Below are 17,953 nucleotides of genomic sequence, written 5' to 3'. Positions count from 1 at the left end.
CAGTTGTATAAAAGGTGGGGCAGTCAGCAGTGCAAATAGCAGCAGTTAAAGACACAGCAACAGGGAGGGTGCATGGCTGAGTCCAGCATGGGATACCTGACTTGCATGGAACTGGTGTTCTGGAGGCGAGCAGCAAGGAGGCAGAGAGAAAACCAGCTGGATGAGACTGACGAGCCGACACGCTACCCTGTGGCAGAGCAGAGCCTCTGGGGTGAAGGGAGCCGTATCTCCAGGGAGCCAGTGTGGCTAAAAGTGGAAGGGCGTGGACAGGGCCAACCTTCCCTTATGTAAGCCGGGCATGCCTGTTATTCTGCTGTGGGCAGGAGTGTCTGAGGGGCAGGTGGTGAGACCCTGACCTCAGCCGCAGTGTTCCTGAAACAGATAGCCTGGGAGCGCAAACGAAAGAACTGCTGGTGAGTCTGAAGTACAGGGAGACTCGCAATGTGATACGCGCGGCTAAATACTATGTAGCGAGAGTACGCGGAATGAAAAGAAATCCATTACTGCAGTTCTCCACGATTGTAAGGCAATCAGATAATGCAGACTGGGAAGGAAGAAACACAAAGTATCTGAATGAAGGCGTGGGAAGGGAAAACCCATTGTCCAGGCCTTCAAATTGAAAGTACTGTATGCAGCAAGACAAATGAATAGAATCTCGTGTGATACAAAGTTACTGAGTGGTCGCATAAGGAAGATTACGTTGTCTATTACTCCTTTTGGACCTCTCTGCGGCCTTTGATCTTGTCAATCATGAAATTCTTTGTCACCACCTCAAATCAGCTGCACACTTCTCTGACAAAGCTACAACCTGGATTAGCTCCTTCTTAGACAACAGATCTATGTACGTGTTCTCTCCACTAGCAGCCGCCCCACCCGCACCTGTCTCTTATGGCGTGCTACAAGGCTCGTGTGTCTCACCCACGTTGTATAACGTGTTCACCAAACCCCTTTTCGATATTCTGGACTATCTGGGTGTCACTTACACCAATTACGCTGACGACACCCAGATACTAATCCTCATCACAGGTGACTACCCTGCTGACTCCTTCGCTATCAATGTCATCTACCAGGTCATCCAAGCGTGGATGGCTCAACACGGACTCTGTCTAAATGATGAAAAGACAGAGCTCCTCATTCTTGGCTCGCCACAAAAACTCACCAAACTCGACCCTGCGTTTAAGTCCTTCACCATCGATGGGAATACTATCCTAACTGCTAAGGACACAAAAACCCTAGGGATCTGCATTGACTCGACCTTATCCTTCATTAGACAAACCAATTCAGTCTCTTCCGCAGCGGCTTATACCTGCAAGCTTATTACAGCCTGTCGCCCTTTTCTCTCTACAGCCAATTGTGTGACCCTGGCTAGGACCCTTGTACTATCAAAGGTTGATTACTGCAACGCCCTTTACCTAGGTACTAATCGCTGTAACTTAAATAAGTTACAAATTGTCCAAAACAATGCGATCAGAGGAGCCCTTAACATTCCTAGGCGCCAACACATAGCTGACACTAGACGCAACCTTCACTGGCTCTCAATCCCACACCGAATTTCCTTGAAATCTCTGGCTCTTACCCATAAATGCCTTCATAACCAAGCTCCCTGTTACCTGGCTAACAGATTTGCCTTCCACAACTCCACTAGACCTCGCAGAATGGCCCAAGCCAACTGCCTTGTCATCCCACGATACAATCTCCAAAGATCAGGTGGAACCAGCTTCCTCATCATGGCAGCCAAATTATGGAACTCACTCCCTAATGAGCTCAGAGCAGAACCCTCCTTTCTGAGATTCAAACACCTTACCAAAGTGTGGTTGTCCTCCCAAGACATTTAACACTGGACTCACTGCTTAACTTGTACTTAGATGTACCCTTGTATATACATTCTGCTTGTTCTCTTATTGGTATTATTTTGCTTGCAAACTTTGCAATATACCTGTAAAACCTTGTAAGTACTGACCTGTTTGCTTTTATCATGCTGTATCTAAGAGATGCGCCCGGTTGCCCCTGGGCCTGGTGCGCTATATAAATAAATAAATACGTTGTCGAAAGTCTCTGTGGATTGAAAAAAGGAAAATTACATCCCAATGGGATCTGTGTGAGGTACGAAGTGCGAGCGAAGGGAGTAGTTTCTTACCTGTAACTGCATTTCTCCAGCGTTGGTATCTTTCATGGATTCACATGCTGTGAATATTCCCCGTCAGGCTGGGAATCCATCGTTACTTTGAATTAGTACTTTTCCTATGGAAAAACCTGGACACCTTGAGTGTCTCATCAACGTCGTTGTGGGTGGTTTTGGTCCCCACCAATAGGACGTCGAGTGTATAACTCCGCCTCAGCAGCTTCCCCTCAGATTTTAACCATTCCAGCTGGAGGACAACCACTTGTAGAGGATGTTTGCCTGGAGGGGAAGGTTGGGGGACACATGTGAATCCATGAAAGATACCAATGCTGGAGAAACGGAGTTACGGGTAAGAAACTACTACCTTCCTCAAAATTTTATCTTTCATGGATTCATATGCTGTGAATAGATTTTATATCAGTATATGTCTGGAGGAGAAAAACCAGGCAAACAAACATCTGAAATCTTTGCATTTTTATGCTCATGCCAGAAGTATACATATGTAATTACTACAAAAATACTAGAAGCTGCAGGGCTTACCTAACCTACCAAACAGCCGTTGAAGGACTGCTAGTCCCATCGCCACGTGTTCCACGTGCTGCTTTTGCAGGCAGTAGTGCTTAGTGAATGTGTGAGGCACGTCCCATGTTGCAGCCTGGCAAATGTCTTTGATGGGCACTCCCGACCAGAGAGCTGCCGAGGCCACTGTGGCTCTAGTAGAATGTGCCCTGGCTGTAGTCTGCAGTGGCCTGTTGGCCTTTGCGTGTCAATAGGAAATCACAGAGGATATCCACCTTGCAATGCCTTGTTTTGTAATGTCTTTCCCTTTGTTCGAGGGACCAAAAGCAATAAAGAGCCGTCTTGCGGCTCTAAAAGATTTTGGGCCTCATTACACGGACGGCGGTAAGGGTTTACCGGTACCGGTATTTTACTGGTACCGGTAAACCCTTACCGCCTTACTACAAGGTCCCTTTGCGGGTTGGAGAATTTAATGCCTGCTTTTTGCAGGTGTTAAAAACCAACCTGCAAATGGACCAGGGAGCTAATTACGGCACCGCAATTTGCGGTGCCGTAATTAGCACCTTCCCCATTCCCATTATGCCCTATGGGGCAAAAATGGGAATGGGGAACTGCAATGGGGGAAGGGGGAATTACCGCCCCACCAACCTTGGAATGGGGCGGTAATTCCCCTTTCCACCAAGGCGGTGCCGGTATTTTACCCGCATGGACCAAGGTGCTACTAGCACCTTGGTCCACCGCCGTCCGTGTATTAAGGCCCTTTGTCCGGCTTAGGTAGTATTTTAACACCCAGGGAGTGCAATGCTCTCTCCGATGGGGAGGTGGCGTTCTGAAAGACTGTAGGTAGGGTGATAAATACATTCTTGTGGAATTCAGATGGCACTTTGGATAAAGAGAGGATTGGTGGAGAGGATTACTTTGACCTTTGCAAATGGGAGGTACGGAGGGTTCACCACTAAGGCCTGCAGTTCAGAGATTCGTCTGGAAGATGTGATGGTGATTAGGAACGCCACTTTCCAAGTTACAAACTTGATGTGCACCGGAGATAGAGGTTCAAAAGGGGGTTTCATGAGGCCGGTAAGGACTAGATTGAGGCTTCACACTGGTGGAATTGTTTTCATTGGTGGAAAGGCCCTTTTAGGAAGTGCTTGAGCAGCCTGTCGCTGTAAAGAGGGGGTTTTCCTCTTTTTTTGGTGAACCTGGAGATTGCCGCCAGGTGTACTTTTATGGAGGAGATCCCCAGACCTTCCTTTGCCAGCTTCAGTAGATAGGGAAGAACCTGTTGTGGTCGTATGGCCAGTGGTTGAAGGTTGAACTGCTGTGAACACCATGCGCAGAACCTTTTCCATTTCTGGTTGTAGGAGTGGTTAGTGGAAGGTGCCCTAGCAGTCGCTAGTATGCGCTGGCATTCCTGCGGGATAACTAAGTGGCCGAATTTGGCGTGATCAGGAGCCACGTTGTCAGCTTGAGGGAGTCTGGGTCGTGATGCAGAATTGCACTGTTCTGTGACAAGAGGTCGGCTTGATACCCCAGATGTAGTGGGTTGTCCGCCGACAACTGAAGGTGGTCCGAGAACCAGGTTTGTGTGGGCAAGTGAGGTGCCACCAGGATTATCTTGCAACAGTATCTGTGGATCATCCGGATTGTCTACCTGATCAGCGGGAATTGCAGGAACGGATATGCGAAGATGCCGGTACATGGGAATGAGAACGTGTCCGCCTGAGAGCTGGGGTGTGAAATCCTGCTTGCAAATTCTTTGCACTGTTAGTTGCACTTTGTTTTGAAGACGTCCAGAGGAGGGTGGCCCCACGCTGAGAAGAATTTGGATATTTGGTTGTTGTGCAGATGCCATTCGTGGGACTGCGTAGAGTTCCTGCTGAGGGTGTCTGCCTGTTGATTGTGTATCCCCGGAAGGTGGAATGCTTGTAAAGCGATGTTGTTGTGAATGACCCAGTCCCAAATGGTTTGAGCTTCTTGAGACAGGGTGTTTGACCTTGTGCCAGCTTGCTTGCGCAGGAAAAACATTGTGGTGGTAGTGTCCGTGAGGATTCGCACTACTAAATTTTTGATCAATGCAAGGAAAGACTTCAAGGCCCAATGGACCGCTCGCAGCTCCAGGACATTTATGTGGAGGGTGGATTCTTTGGGAGTCCACAGGTTTTGATCTGGTTTATCTAGGGGAGCTCCCCAACCCGCCAAAGAAGCATCAGTCCCGATAGTGAGTAGGCGAGTGGGTTCTACTAGTGGCATCCTTTTTGAGATGTTGTCGAGGACCGCCCACCATTCCAGTGATTTTGAGAGAGCCGGGGTGATGGTTATCTTGTCTTCCCACAAACCTTGTGTCTGGAACCATCTGGTAGCTAGGACTCGTACTGGTCGCATGTGTAGCCTGCAATTGGGTATTAGTGGAATGCAGGACAACATGGTCCCTAGTAGAGCCATGTATTTATGCACCGTGATTTGCTTGTTTGGAATGAAAGAGCTTGTATGGGATGTTAATTTTTGCACTCTGTCAGCTAAGGGTCTGATGAGTCCTTGTCCTGTGATAACAGTGCACCCAGGAACATCAAATATTTTGATGGAACTACGCAAGATTTGGCATAATTGATTGCAAATCCCAATTGTTGGAGAACAGTTTCTGTTTATTTCAGCGAAACCATGGTCTCTTGATATGTTGGGCCTCGAACCAAACAGTCGTCTACGTATTGGTAGACATGGTGGCCCTGTTTTTAGAGGAACGTTGCCAATGGTGCTAGGCATTTGGTGAATGTCTTGGGGGCTGATCTGAGGCTGAATGGAATGACTTGAAATTGGCAATGACTTTCGCCGACCTTGAACCCGAGCTACAGTTGATGTCTCAGATTCATTGGGATGTGAAAGTAGGAGTCTTTCAGGTCTAAAGCCGCTAGGTGCTCGTGAGGTTGTACAGCCTTTATGACGTCTTGTACTGTGACCATTTTGAATTTTTGTTCCTTGATGTTTTTGTTTAACTTTCTTAAAACCAGGATTGGACGCCACTTCCGGTCTGGCTTATTTACTTTGAAGTATCTTGAATATACACCTTTTCCCCCCTCGAATGAGGAACTATTTTTCATTGAAAAAATATTTTACGCACTTCTTGTTGGAGAATTTGAAGGTGCGGATGTGACACCGTTACAGGAGGTAAGGGTTTCTGTGCGCATTTGAACTCCTACAGATGGCCGTGTTGGATGGCGACATTTCCTCCCACTGGTGTGCCTTTGAGGCAGTCATTGCTGGGCTTTGTTCTGCCTACCTCTTTGCAAGGTGGCCGATCCGTGCTTGCATTGTACTTGGTGGTAGTCCCTGCTGCATTGGGAGGACTGGTAGTTCCTTCTATATCCCTCGGAGTAGTAGCCGGTACTTCCCCAGTTCTTGTTGTCCCTTGCTGACGACAACCTGGTTTGACTGGAGGCACCTCGAAAGGGACGAAAAGACCTTCTGCCCTGTAGGGCCGTTAGTGATCTAGCAGTATCGGAGTCTGCCTTCATTGCCTCAAGGGCCTCATCGATTTTGTAGCTAAAAACGTTCTCTCCCTCAATCGGCATGTGGACAACCTTACATTGCAACTCCTGTGTAAAGTCGGTGCAGCGTAGCCATCCTCGTCTTCTCAGGACGACCCCATTACCAATTTGCTTGAATACCGTCTCTGCGAGATCCACAGCAATGTTGATACTGTGGTTTGAGGCCTCCACGCCTTCACGTCCAGGTGTCATGGCCGCTTTTCGCTGTTGCTCTGGCAAATGCTCTAATATGGGAGCTAACCGGTGCCACATTTCGCGGTCGTAGTGAGCCACTATTGCCAGGGCATTGGCTGCTTTAACGGTTGTTGACCCGATGGTTAGCGCTTTTTTGCCGAAAGCATCGATTTTTCTGCCCTCATTGTCCAGGGGAGTAGCGCATTTGTGTTGTGTACGCTCTTTGCGACTTGCTGCCGTTGACACTATCAACTCTGGAGAGGGTTGAGAGGTTGTCTAGTCTCCCTTTTACTGCCGGTTCAGCGAAAGGATGTTTCAGGGTACGCAACCCCTCTTGCCAAACATGATCTAGGATGAGTATAGCAAACACAGCCTTTCTGCCCTTACCCATGAGATCAAAAAGACAACAGTCTTTCTTTTCCTCTGCAGGAGTTAGCCCAAATTCTTGGCACTACTTTGATACCATGGAGTGGAAAGCACCAATGTTGTCTGGTGGAGAGGTTTGTGCTGGACTACTCTATGTATCCTGGTCTGGATCATCTGTATCCCACGTATCGTCTTGGTGAGGAGAGTTTGAAGAGGTGGTAGAACTCGTGTCCCTTGGACCTGTGTCTTGATCAGTATCCACTAGTTCACCTTCTTCTTGCTCGCCTATTTGCAGGCTATCTCTTATTGGAGGGGGAGGTCTGGGTGGAGATTGGGATCTGTGTGCCTGCAATGATGGATAGCCTGAGACTGAGGAAGTGGTAGCCTAGCATTGAGTTGCTCTAGCAGACTTTGCAGAGTTGAAAGTACTTGTAGGGAGAGGAGAGATTACGGATTTATAAGAGGGTATGATGGCGTCATACCTCCTGTTCCGATGGTGTAGAGGGAAACCCAAAGGGCACACTGTGTAGTCTGGTGTTTCTTCTCCTCTTGATTGGAGACGACTGGAAGATCTTTCCTGTACATTGGGTTGTAAACTGCATTCTTCGGAATCTGAATGCGTGGCCCCTGGGAACCCTGCTCTTGGAGGTTCAAAATCAGATGTTATCTCATGTTGTAGGATTTCATCTGGCATGATTTTGGTGTAGTTCATGGGCGACACACCTAGAGGGAGTTGTCTGGATTCTGTTGGTTCCTCCGTTGGAGTTCTCAATATTCCTTTACTACAGGATAGCATATTTTCCTGTAGTAGTTGTAGGATAGGTTGTTCAGTATGAACAGTGGCTTGTGCCGTGGTAGAAGTCGTTGATGGGGGTGCGTGAATTACAGCTTCACTCCCTGAAGATTTTAGTTTTTTTCGTCGTTGATGAATGATGTGCCGACATCAAAGAACGTACCGTCGACGATTTCGTCATCGGAGGATGCCTCGTGGATGACTTGTCCAGAGGAGGATCTGTGCCCTTCTCTACAAGTACATGACTGAAGACGAGTGGTGTTCCTTCTTCGTCGACGAAGGTGGAGTCTTCGTGGACGATTTGGTCTTGTGTTTCTCCGTCGAAGATGAAGTTCTTGACGAATGCGAGGTGGACCTTGTTGATGAGCCCTTAATCCATCTGTTTTGACAATGATATTTTCGTCGACAGGATTTTTGACGACTGTTTAGACATGGACCGGGAACCTTCGCTGTTAACCGGCTTTGTGATGCAACCAGGGTTGTGATGTAGTTTTATCCTGGCTGGTCGGCTATTTTTACTCACCCGTTTGTTTTTTCGTAGGTCTTTCTTCCAAAATGGACCTGTGGCTTGATGGCGAACGTCTGTCAGAGCAGGTGGTAGCTATCCCACTCCTTGACAAACTCGCCTCCGACGCTGGGTATGCCCTTTCATTAAGCCAACAAATCAGTCGACGCTACCTGTCTGAGGGTTTTCTGAGAAAAACTTTGACAGATCTCACATTCTTCCAAGGAATAGTTAGGGTATAGGCAGTATATGCAGTCTACGTGCCTGTCACCTTCATAGATGTTTTTTAGGCCTCACGTTCCACATGGCCTGAATAAGGATTTTTTAGGTCCAACGGTCTCCATGGTCATAACCGACTCCGTAGAAGAGTCGTTGGTTTCTCCGGTTTGAATGTAGAGTGAAATAATACATTGTTTGTGTGTAAAGATAATTTATTCTTGAAGAGAAAAACTCGAGGAAACCCGCCAGCTAGAAAGACGGTTGAAATCTGAGGGGAAGCAGCTGGCGTGGAGCTATACACTAGACGTCCTATTGGTGGGGACTAAACGCACCCACAACGACGTTGATGGGACACTCAAGGTGTCAACGTTTTTCCACAGGAAAAGTACTAAATCAAAGTAACCAGGGATTCCCAGCCTGACGACGGGGAATGTTCACAGCATGTGAATCCATGAAAGATCCAATGCTGGAGAAGTGGTGCTGGCAATCGAGAAACACAGTGAAGGCTGTACACGAGAAAGGAACACTTTTAAAAGCCAGAACAAGTAAAGCCCATCCAAGCCTAGTGAATTAAGTGGACTGACACGGAAGGGGCAGAGCTAGGAGCCCCAGGCATCTAGTTGCGCAACCTATAATGGGTGGACCGCACGGTCCGACAACTGTGCCCAGACAAGGGAGACCCTGAAAGTGCAACACGGAAGTGGGGAAGTGAACCCCAGAAGTGTTTGTGTATAACAGCAACAGCAACACCTAAGACTAAGTCTAACAGGTACTGTGGACATTAAGGGAAAGGACAAAATGCTGCTTTCTGAGTTAAGGAAAGAGAAGCCTAAGAAACTAGCTGGACATTTGTTGTTGGTGCATCTGAGAAAACCAAACAAGAAGATTGTGAAGCCGGGCGTAACAAGAACTGTGAGCTGTTAGGGTGCTGTGACAGTTACTTGAAGTGAATGCTGAAACCTTGCAGAACTTTACTCCCTCAGTGACTGGAACTTGGGGAAGGGAGCTGTGTATGAAGCTCCTGAAAGACACGGTCTTATGATTTTGGAACACTTATTTAGTGTGAACATTCCAGCGCACTGTTAGTATTAGAAATAAGGGCAAGTATAGGTTGTGACACGGATAGGACTTTACTTTGGACTTTTGGACACAGACTGGCCTTAGATACAACAGTTGAAGGAAGACCCTCTTAGAGTTAGGGCAAGTTAGGCGTTACTCCCATCTGAAGTTTTAAATCAAGATTTTCCAACTGGATCTCTTGTGTGTAACTGTTGATACCATGTCTGTCTCACACCAGACATGGCCATGTTTTCCCACACGTTCCCTGTCTGTCCTGACCCACACACCCAGCACTGACATGATGCTTGAAATGAATGCTGCAGACACAGTGCGTGGGCTGCTGGGTGGCATTGCAAGGAGAACTTCCCTGTGCAGGACGGAAGACTCCTAATTGGGACCACAGGCCAAAACTAGCAGAGATCTCAATGAACGAGATGTGCTACCAGGGCATATGCACTACGAAATACATGTATAATCACTCCCGACCGTTAGCAGGAACAACCAAATCTAAGAGGAGAAACCCCAAAAAGGGAACAAAAACATGAATAGAATGAATGACCAGGGGCAATATGGGACCACTTGGGAATGGTGATGTCTATGGCCTACCCCTTCCAGTGTTTCACTCACTCCTCATCACCAGCACCTCTGCTCACCGTCTGGCCGGGCCTTGCTGAGCTGGTACGTCGCCCTCATGGACCGGATGGCATGCACCACTTCCTCCACCAGAAGGAAGTCGGCTTCCTGCTGCGGCTGGCGCCAGTGAGCCTGCAGTGTGGGAGGACACTAGATGAGTTCCCTTCTCATGGAGCATTAGGGCCGCCCACATTACCCATAATGCCACACACTCACTAGCTGTTCACCACTGGGGTAAGGAGCCACACATATGCTGGGCGTGGAGTCACCACTGAGGCGGGGAAGACGCTGCCAGAGCTCCTCCGTTAGGAAGGGCATGAACGGTGAGAGGAGCCGCAGAGCAAGCTCTGAGCACCAGTACAGCACCTGCTGGGTCTCCTGGATCCGGGGCAGGTCTCCACTTTTCAGCAGCGGCTTTACTGACTCCTGAATACAGCAGATAAAGAGAGGGCTGGTGAGAAGAGCACAGAAGAAAGGATAGAAAGGAGAAAGAAGGTACAGAAGGGAGATGAAAAGATGGAGGAGCAGTGGAGGAAGAAAATGGAAGGGGCAACGTGAAAAAAGAAAGAGTAGGAAGAGTGAAATAGCTGTGAGCGTGAGAAGGGTAGAGAGTGTGGAGGAATAGTGAGAAACACATAAGAGGCAGAGGTGGGAAGAGGTCCGAAGGGCGGGAGGAAATAAGCAGAATAAAAGTGAAAAAGATAGAAAGGTTGAGTGCAAGAAGTATAACAGCAAAAAAAGAGAGAGAACAGGAGAGAAAGCGAGGGAGCAAGTGAGAGAGAATGAAAGAGAGGGACACAAAGTGGCAAAACGATAGCCAGGGAGAAGATCAGAGGCTAGAGGAACAAGAGGCAGAAAGTCAGTGACCAAAGGAGAAAAAAGCAGCGCTAGGCACAAAAATGAAAAGAGCAAATTAGGACAAGAGAATCTGGGAAAGCAGGCCCATTCCTGCTCCCTGTTCTGCTCACCAGGTAGCCATCACAGAAGTTCTGTAGCCAGAAGCTGTGGATAGCAGAGGTAACCGAGTGGAACTCATAATCCTTGAAGAACCTGTTACAGTCAGCAGTCGTGTGTGAGAGTCGGCTACAGATCCAGCGATCCATCTGGGAGTTCAAAGATAGCTGTAGCAGTAGAGAAAGAAGCCAAAAGAGGTTCCTGGTGAGTCCAGGGTGCACACAGAGATGTTGTCTTCGGCAGAAAGCCCTGCAGTGTCAAAAGAGAACCACCACCACCATCCACGCAATGCCACAAACAATTTGCACCAACTGCCCAATAACAGAATCAAACTGTCATTCAAGAAGAGCTGACCTTAGGCCCTCCAAGAGGCGAAAGAACCCAGTCTGTCTACAGATGTGACAGAATTCCACCCGCCTCCAGAGGTGACAGAATTCAGCCCGCCTCCAGAGGTGACATCATCCAGCCCGCCTCCAGAGGTGACAGAATACAGCCCACTTATAGCGGTAGCAAAATCCAGCCTGCCTCCAGAGGTGCCAGAATCCAGCCCGCCTCCAGAGGTGCCAGAATTCAGCCCGCCTCGAGGCGCCAGAATTCAGCCCGCCTCGAGGCGCCAGAATCCAGGCAGCCAATAGAGGTGCCAGAATTCAGGCAGTCAATAGAGGTGCCAGAATCCAGTCAGTCCCTAAAGGGGCCAAAATGCAGTATGCCCCTGGAGTTCATAAACCCCAGTGGGCCGATGGGGTGCTAGAACCCAAACCCAGTAAGCCTACACAGAAGCCTACATTCAGCTGGCATCTAGAGGAGAAGGCTTCCATTGACACACACCAATGTGAGAGAACCTGGATCCGACGATGGGGATTTGAAGGGTAGCACTCACCTCCTCAAGGGGCCGTGGCAAGAACTCTTCTCCCAGGGCAGCAAATGTGAACTTCAGGGAGTTCCAGACCTTATTGCAGAAATGTCGGACACTCAACACAGCAGCAACATCGAGGTTAATATCGTCACCTGGATAAGGGCGGCAGAAAGAATGTGGCTAGGAGACTCTGTGCATGGGGGACAACGTGAAAAAATAAAGACTAGCACTACATCACAAGAGAGAGAGAGAGAGACACACACACACACAGACAGAGTAGCTGGTCTGAATTCATCTCCCTCCCACGCATTTGTATAGAACTATTGACTTTGCTTGAGAGATTGAGAGCCCTGCGATATTAATTCATGCACAATTCGCCACATCTTTCCAAGACCTTCAGAGCTCCTAGTCGGTGGTATGGTGCATGATAAAACATTACATGTACGACAAGAAATTCCCTGTCCTTGTTGTTAAAGTGGCGAGACAACACTCGTTCTCAGTTGGGGCAGAAAGACTTGGACTACAGAGAACCTGCTTTCCTTGGTGCACTTGCACCAAGAGCCTTCGCAAAGGTTTCGGATGCAAAGCGCAATGCTCAGCTGTGCCTTTGTGGCCCTGATGCAAAGCGCAATGCTCAGTTGTGCCTTTGTGGCCCTGATGCAAAGCGCAATGCTCAGTTGTGCCTTTGTGGCCCCGATGCAAAGCGCAATGCTCAGCTGTGCCTTTGTGACCCTGATGCAAAGCGCAATGCTCAGCTGTGCCTTTGTGGCCCTGATGCAAAGCGCAATGCTCAGTTGTGCCTTTGTGGCCCTGATGCAAAGCGCAATGCTCAGTTGTGCATTTGTGGCCCTGATGCAAAGCGCAATGCTCAGTTGTGCCTTTGTGGCCTGGTCCATCAGAATCTGATCTTGCTATGCTGTGGGCGATACTCATTGGTACATTGGGTTATAGTTCTAGCACTGGCATGGAGGCAGGGGGACAGGTTGTAGCCATGGACAGGTCAACGCTAAGGACAATCCGGGGGTCACATCCCATCTCAGCAGAGCTACCAATCATGCACTCTTGAAAGGACTAGCGCAGGAGCCCTACAGGCAGGTCAGACTATTTCTCCCAAGAATAAAATTGCATTGGGTAATAAAAAATAAGGAATACGTTGCTTACCTGTAACTCCGGTTCTCCATCATTGGCAGCTTTCATAGATTCACATGTTGGGAATATTCACCGTCGTCAGGCTGGGAATCCTAGGTAACAGGGCCGTTTAAACTTAAACTGAAAACTCTCAGTCACTTTTGTGCTCCAGTACAGTAATTTCGAGTCATACTGCCCACCGCCAATAGGAACACCTCCTTTCGCACCACCAGTGTCGGCCATCTTCAGATGAGGCAAGCGCAGGTGAGCGGCAGCAATAGCCAAAAGACGAGCCATGCGGGTTAGGAGGGAGGCTATGAAAGATACCAACGCTGGAGAACTGGAGTTACAGGTAAGTAACATATTCCTTCTCTAGCATTGGATCTTTCATAGATTCACATGCTGTGAATGGATTACAAAGCAGTATTATCAACAATACATAAGGGCAGAGGCAAGCTCTCAGCACAACTTACCACTGGAGACTTACTAACCTCACGCAAAAAGGTTCTGCAGAAACTACTGGCCAATGCTAGACTCTTCTGCGGAATCAGTGGTTGCTGCAGGGCAGATGTAAGGCAGCGAGATCCCGGAGAGGAAGGCAGTGGTAGCAGCCACTGCTCTGGTGAAGCGGGCCCGGGCCCTGCCTGGAAGGAGCCTGCTGGTCTGTTGATCTCAGAAGGAAATGCAGGCCGCAATCCACCATGAAATGGAAGACTTCGACAGAGCCTTCCCCGGCCCAGTGGGTCCAAAAGACCCAAACAATTGATCCGTAGACCAGAATGATTTAGTACCCGCCACATAAAACATGAGGGTGCGCAGTACATCCAGTGTGTGCAGTGCCCGCTCCACTGGAAGCTTTGGAGTGCCGAAGAATACAGGCAGAACCACCTGTTGGTTGAGCTGGAAAGAGGACGGCACCTTAGGGATAAAGGTTGGGTTAGAACGCAGAATAGCCTTGTCCTTGTGAAACGGCAAATAAGGTGGTTTGCAAGAAAATACCTGGATTTCACACACTCGCCTGGCTGATGTTATGGTGACGTAGAAGGCGATTTTCCAGGAAAGATGCGTGATGGATTATAATTGTTCTTGTATAACACGCTTAATACCAGCAAGTGGTTTCTAAGTGCAGGATCGGGATTCAAACCTGTGTTGCGCTGTGTTGTCTTTCTTCCAAGACAAACGCGTTGCCCCTGAGCTATCCCATGAGCTTTGAGAGCAGCACATTCAGTTCTTACACTGGAACTGGGCGACAGACAGGTAGAAAAGACCAGAACAACCCACGCAAGAACTCCTTTACCAGCTGGTGGGTCCACAGGAATGGGACCCCTGAGGAGCGGTTGTAACTGGAGATTGCGTCAAGCCCAAATGATCCAGGGGCAACAGATATAGGTAGAATGTCTTCTGTTCGGACGGCCTGGGGCCGCAAGTGAAGGCTTCTGGACCACACCTGAAAATGTTTCCAATTGCACTTGTAACACTTTAATGTGGACGGAGGTCTTGCTCGGGCCAGAACCTCTTGGCAGTCTTGTGGAAGGAACAAAGAGCACACAGGAGCCAGGCCATCAGATTCAGTGAGGCCGGGTCAAGGTGCAGCACCGCTCCCTGGTTCCTCCACAGGAGCATCTGGTGTGGTTGCAGCTTGAGAAGAGCCACTGACAAGAGGGCTGTCATGAATCACAGGGTGCGCCCCTTTTGGGCCTCATGGTCCCTGTCACACCGGGCTTATACACATTAATACCTCCAATATGGCCGTCCAACGTATTCCCTTCTCGCTCCATGCGTTGGAAGTAACCTTTCTCCATTTCTAGACCACGCCATCCGCGGCTCCGCACGTCTCAATGCTATTGCGAAGTAGCGACCAGACGTGTGCTCTGTAGCTCCCGGTTCTTCTCCTTTCCACTCCGCTTTCCCTTCCTTGAACCTCCCCCTTCTTCCTCCTGGATTCTAGTTCTAGCGAACTTACCTTGATTCCTGGATTCGGCCTCCTGGAAAACTGAACGCATTCTGGATTCGGCAGAGACACGGGCCGCCTTCTTCAAAACCCGTTGCATCCGAAAGAAGGCAGCATCCATGGACACCGGTAAAGAACGTATTCAGGTGAGAAGGGGGGAACTCGTTGACAGTTTGAGACACCACCCAATCGAAAGCGATATCGACATGGAGGCTGCCGTTCAGGACTTGATGCGTCGTATGCAGGAACTATCAACCGAGGTACAGAATCTGAAAGCGGAGAACGCTGCTCTCAAACAATTGGTCCTATCCCGGGATTCTGCTACAAAAGAGAGTGTTATACTGGGCGGAGTCGTGGATAAATACGACGGCTCAGCAAAGACCCTTCATGCATTCCTGGATTCGTGCTTGGTTCACTTTACCTTCAAGCCTTACTATTTTGTGCCCCCCAGGGTCAAGGTGGGTTTTATAATCTCTCACCTTTCCGGGAATGCCTTGACTTGGGCCACTCCCCTCGTTAACTCTAGTGATGCCCTCCTGGACGATTATGATGGGTTTATACGGGCCCTAAAAGACATGTTTGACTGCCCTGAGCAGGTCTACAGCGCACAAGAATACTTGTTAGACTTTCAGCAAGGGGCCCAGGATATGCTCACGTATGTGACCCGATTTAAACAACTGGCAAAGGAAGCTGACTGGTCCACTGAGGCGAGTTTTACCCTGTACAGGATGTTCAGGAGAGGATTGAACAAAGAAATTAAGGATGAGCTGGCCAGAGTGGCACGACCAAGCTCATTCCAGGCATTAATGGATCTTGCCATGCAGATGGACTTCCGTATCCAGGAAAGGAAGTCAGAAAAGAAGAAATCCAGGGGAACTTGTTCTAACTTGATGGGTCCGACTTGATGGTCGTGCAGTTATGTAATGCCTCCGTCCCCAAGTACCGCTCGAGCAGAATGTAAAATACTGCCCTAGCAATCTTTGAGGCCACAGGTAGGAGTGTCGTCGTCAGCCTGGTATCGGGAACGCCGGAAGGACCCCTGAGTGCTGTAAGGCAAAGGGTTATAATCAAGGAAACACTCAAATAGGCAATTGGCAATTGGCAGAAGGAGTAAACAAGATGCAGTGACACCAGCTTACCAAAAAGGGGTGGAGTGTAGGTAGAAACCTATGCAGGGGAACCCACAGCAGGCTGGGATGATGTAGTTGGCACTCCTGAAAGCAAGACTGGATCCGTGGCAAAACGTGAAGCAATCCGAGGGTTGCAAAAACAGAAGGGCAATCCAAAAGCAAGTCCAGAGTACAAATAGGTGTCAGATGTCCGGGAAATCAGAGAGCACGCCAGAGTCCAAGGGTAATCCAAGAGCAGTTCGAAGAAGCGTTCCAAGGTCGAAGCAAGGAGAGAAACAAGAAGCAAAGGTAACGCCTGGCAGTCCTCCGTAGAAGTAGCTGTGAAGCAAAGAGTCTTGTTTGCCGGCTTCTTTTGAAGCGGCGAGCGGTGTCACGTGACGCATCACGTGACTGCTCGCGCACGTTGCGTGGAGCGCAACGCGGCCAGCGATTGGGGCTGCCGGTACGTCCTGGTATCCTGGCGTCGCCAGCTGTGCAGGAGGCGCCATGGCAACCGCCAACGCGGGAAAGGGCGAAAAGAGGCGGGTCCGCCCAACATGGTATTCCGCCTGCCGTGCTTCCCCCGCTGGTGTGGATGGGAAATACGACGGCGAGAAACGCCTAATGAGGGAGACAGGAGTGAGGGGGGAAGTGAGAGATGGGTTGTGTGAGAGGGCGTGACAGAACTCCTTCCAAGGTATCATTTGAGGGTACCCCCAGACCAGAAATCAACCCAAGCCCAGTCTCAGAATCCAAGCCCATGCAGATTGGGGCCTTTCGTGGACCCATATCTCCACAAGAGAGAATGAGGAGAATTCATACGGGCTTGTGCATGTACTGCGCCTCAGATAAGCATTTGGTTAGGGAGTGTCCTTCAGCACCCCCTCGGCGTTCGGGAAACGCCAGCTCCCGATCCTAGATGGAGCAGAGCTTCGGGAGAGAGATGTTTGCTCCACATCCATTCCATCCTTGAACTCACCTGGACAAAACAATTTGGTGGTACTGCAGGCCTTTTTATCACCATCCAAGAATACTAACTATTCCATTTTGGCCCTGGTAGACTGCGGATCTATGGGAATATTCATCGATCATGAGTGGGTTGATAAACATCAGATTCCCTACGAAACACGAAGCACCATGCAGCCTGTGGAGGCCATCGACGGAAGACCCCTCACATCAGGACCCATAAGCCTTCAGACTAAGGAGATCCAGCTTTCAATAAATCACCATCGAGAGCTGATCAGGTTTGACATTATTAAGTCAGCTCATTACCCCTTGGTATTGGGCATGCCCTGGCTACAGAAACACAACCCCTATATCAACTGGTCTGCGGGTTCCCTATTCCTAGGCTCAGAGTTTTGCATGTCTCATTGTCTATCCCTAGAACCTCCATTAACACACCCAAAGGAACCAACAAAGGAACAACAGATACCACTAATGGTATCCAATGTCCTGCAAGTTCCTGAAGTCTACCTGATGCTGATGTGTTTTCGACTGCCATTGTCCAGGCCTTACCCCCACACAGACCTGAAGACTGCGCAATAGATACAGAACCCTCTGCAGTGATTCCCTTCGGCAGGATGTTCATTCTTTCCGAACCCGAGAAAAAGGCCCTAAGAGAATACCTGGATACCAACCTTCAAAGTGGCACCATAAGACCTTCGAAATCTCCTGCTGGTGCTTCTCTATTCTTTGTTCCCAAGAAGGATACTAAGGATCTCAGACCCTGCCTTGATTATCGCAGGCTAAATCAATGTACCCTCAAGGATCGTTACCCGTTACCCCTGATTTCAGATATCCTGGAAGCCGTGAGAGGCGCAGTGATATTCACCAAGTTGGATCTCAGGGGCGCCCATCATTTGATCCGTGTCAGGGAAGGAGATGAATGGAAGACCGCCTTCAGAACACCCTTTGGCCATTTTGAGTACCTAGTCACGCCCTTCGGATTGGCGAACGCCCCGGCAATTTTCCAACGCTTTATGGATAGGGTGTTCTCTGACATGCTTTTTCTCTTTGTTATTGT

General features: G+C 49.1%; 1 protein-coding gene across 1 annotated transcript in view; it reads right to left on the bottom strand.

The window, feature by feature from the left end:
* VARS2 (valyl-tRNA synthetase 2, mitochondrial) overlaps positions 1-17,953 on the bottom strand; it is a 266,584-nt gene that overhangs the window by 21,571 nt on the left and 227,060 nt on the right. Inside the window, exons 24-27 of the mRNA XM_069635309.1 lie at positions 11,767-11,894; positions 10,901-11,053; positions 10,149-10,358; positions 9,953-10,064 (exon numbers count right to left, since the gene is read on the bottom strand). Of these exons, the coding sequence (XP_069491410.1) occupies positions 9,953-10,064; positions 10,149-10,358; positions 10,901-11,053; positions 11,767-11,894 (603 nt within the window). The remainder of the gene's footprint in view (positions 1-9,952; positions 10,065-10,148; positions 10,359-10,900; positions 11,054-11,766; positions 11,895-17,953) is intronic.

The sequence above is a fragment of the Ambystoma mexicanum genome, chromosome 13, assembly GCF_040938575.1.
Source record: "Ambystoma mexicanum isolate Mex_15411 chromosome 13, UKY_AmexF1_1, whole genome shotgun sequence".
Taxonomy (NCBI): domain Eukaryota; kingdom Metazoa; phylum Chordata; class Amphibia; order Caudata; family Ambystomatidae; genus Ambystoma; species Ambystoma mexicanum.
Note: the sequence above shows the minus strand (reverse complement) of the source record. Positions and strands in the feature narration are given on the sequence as shown.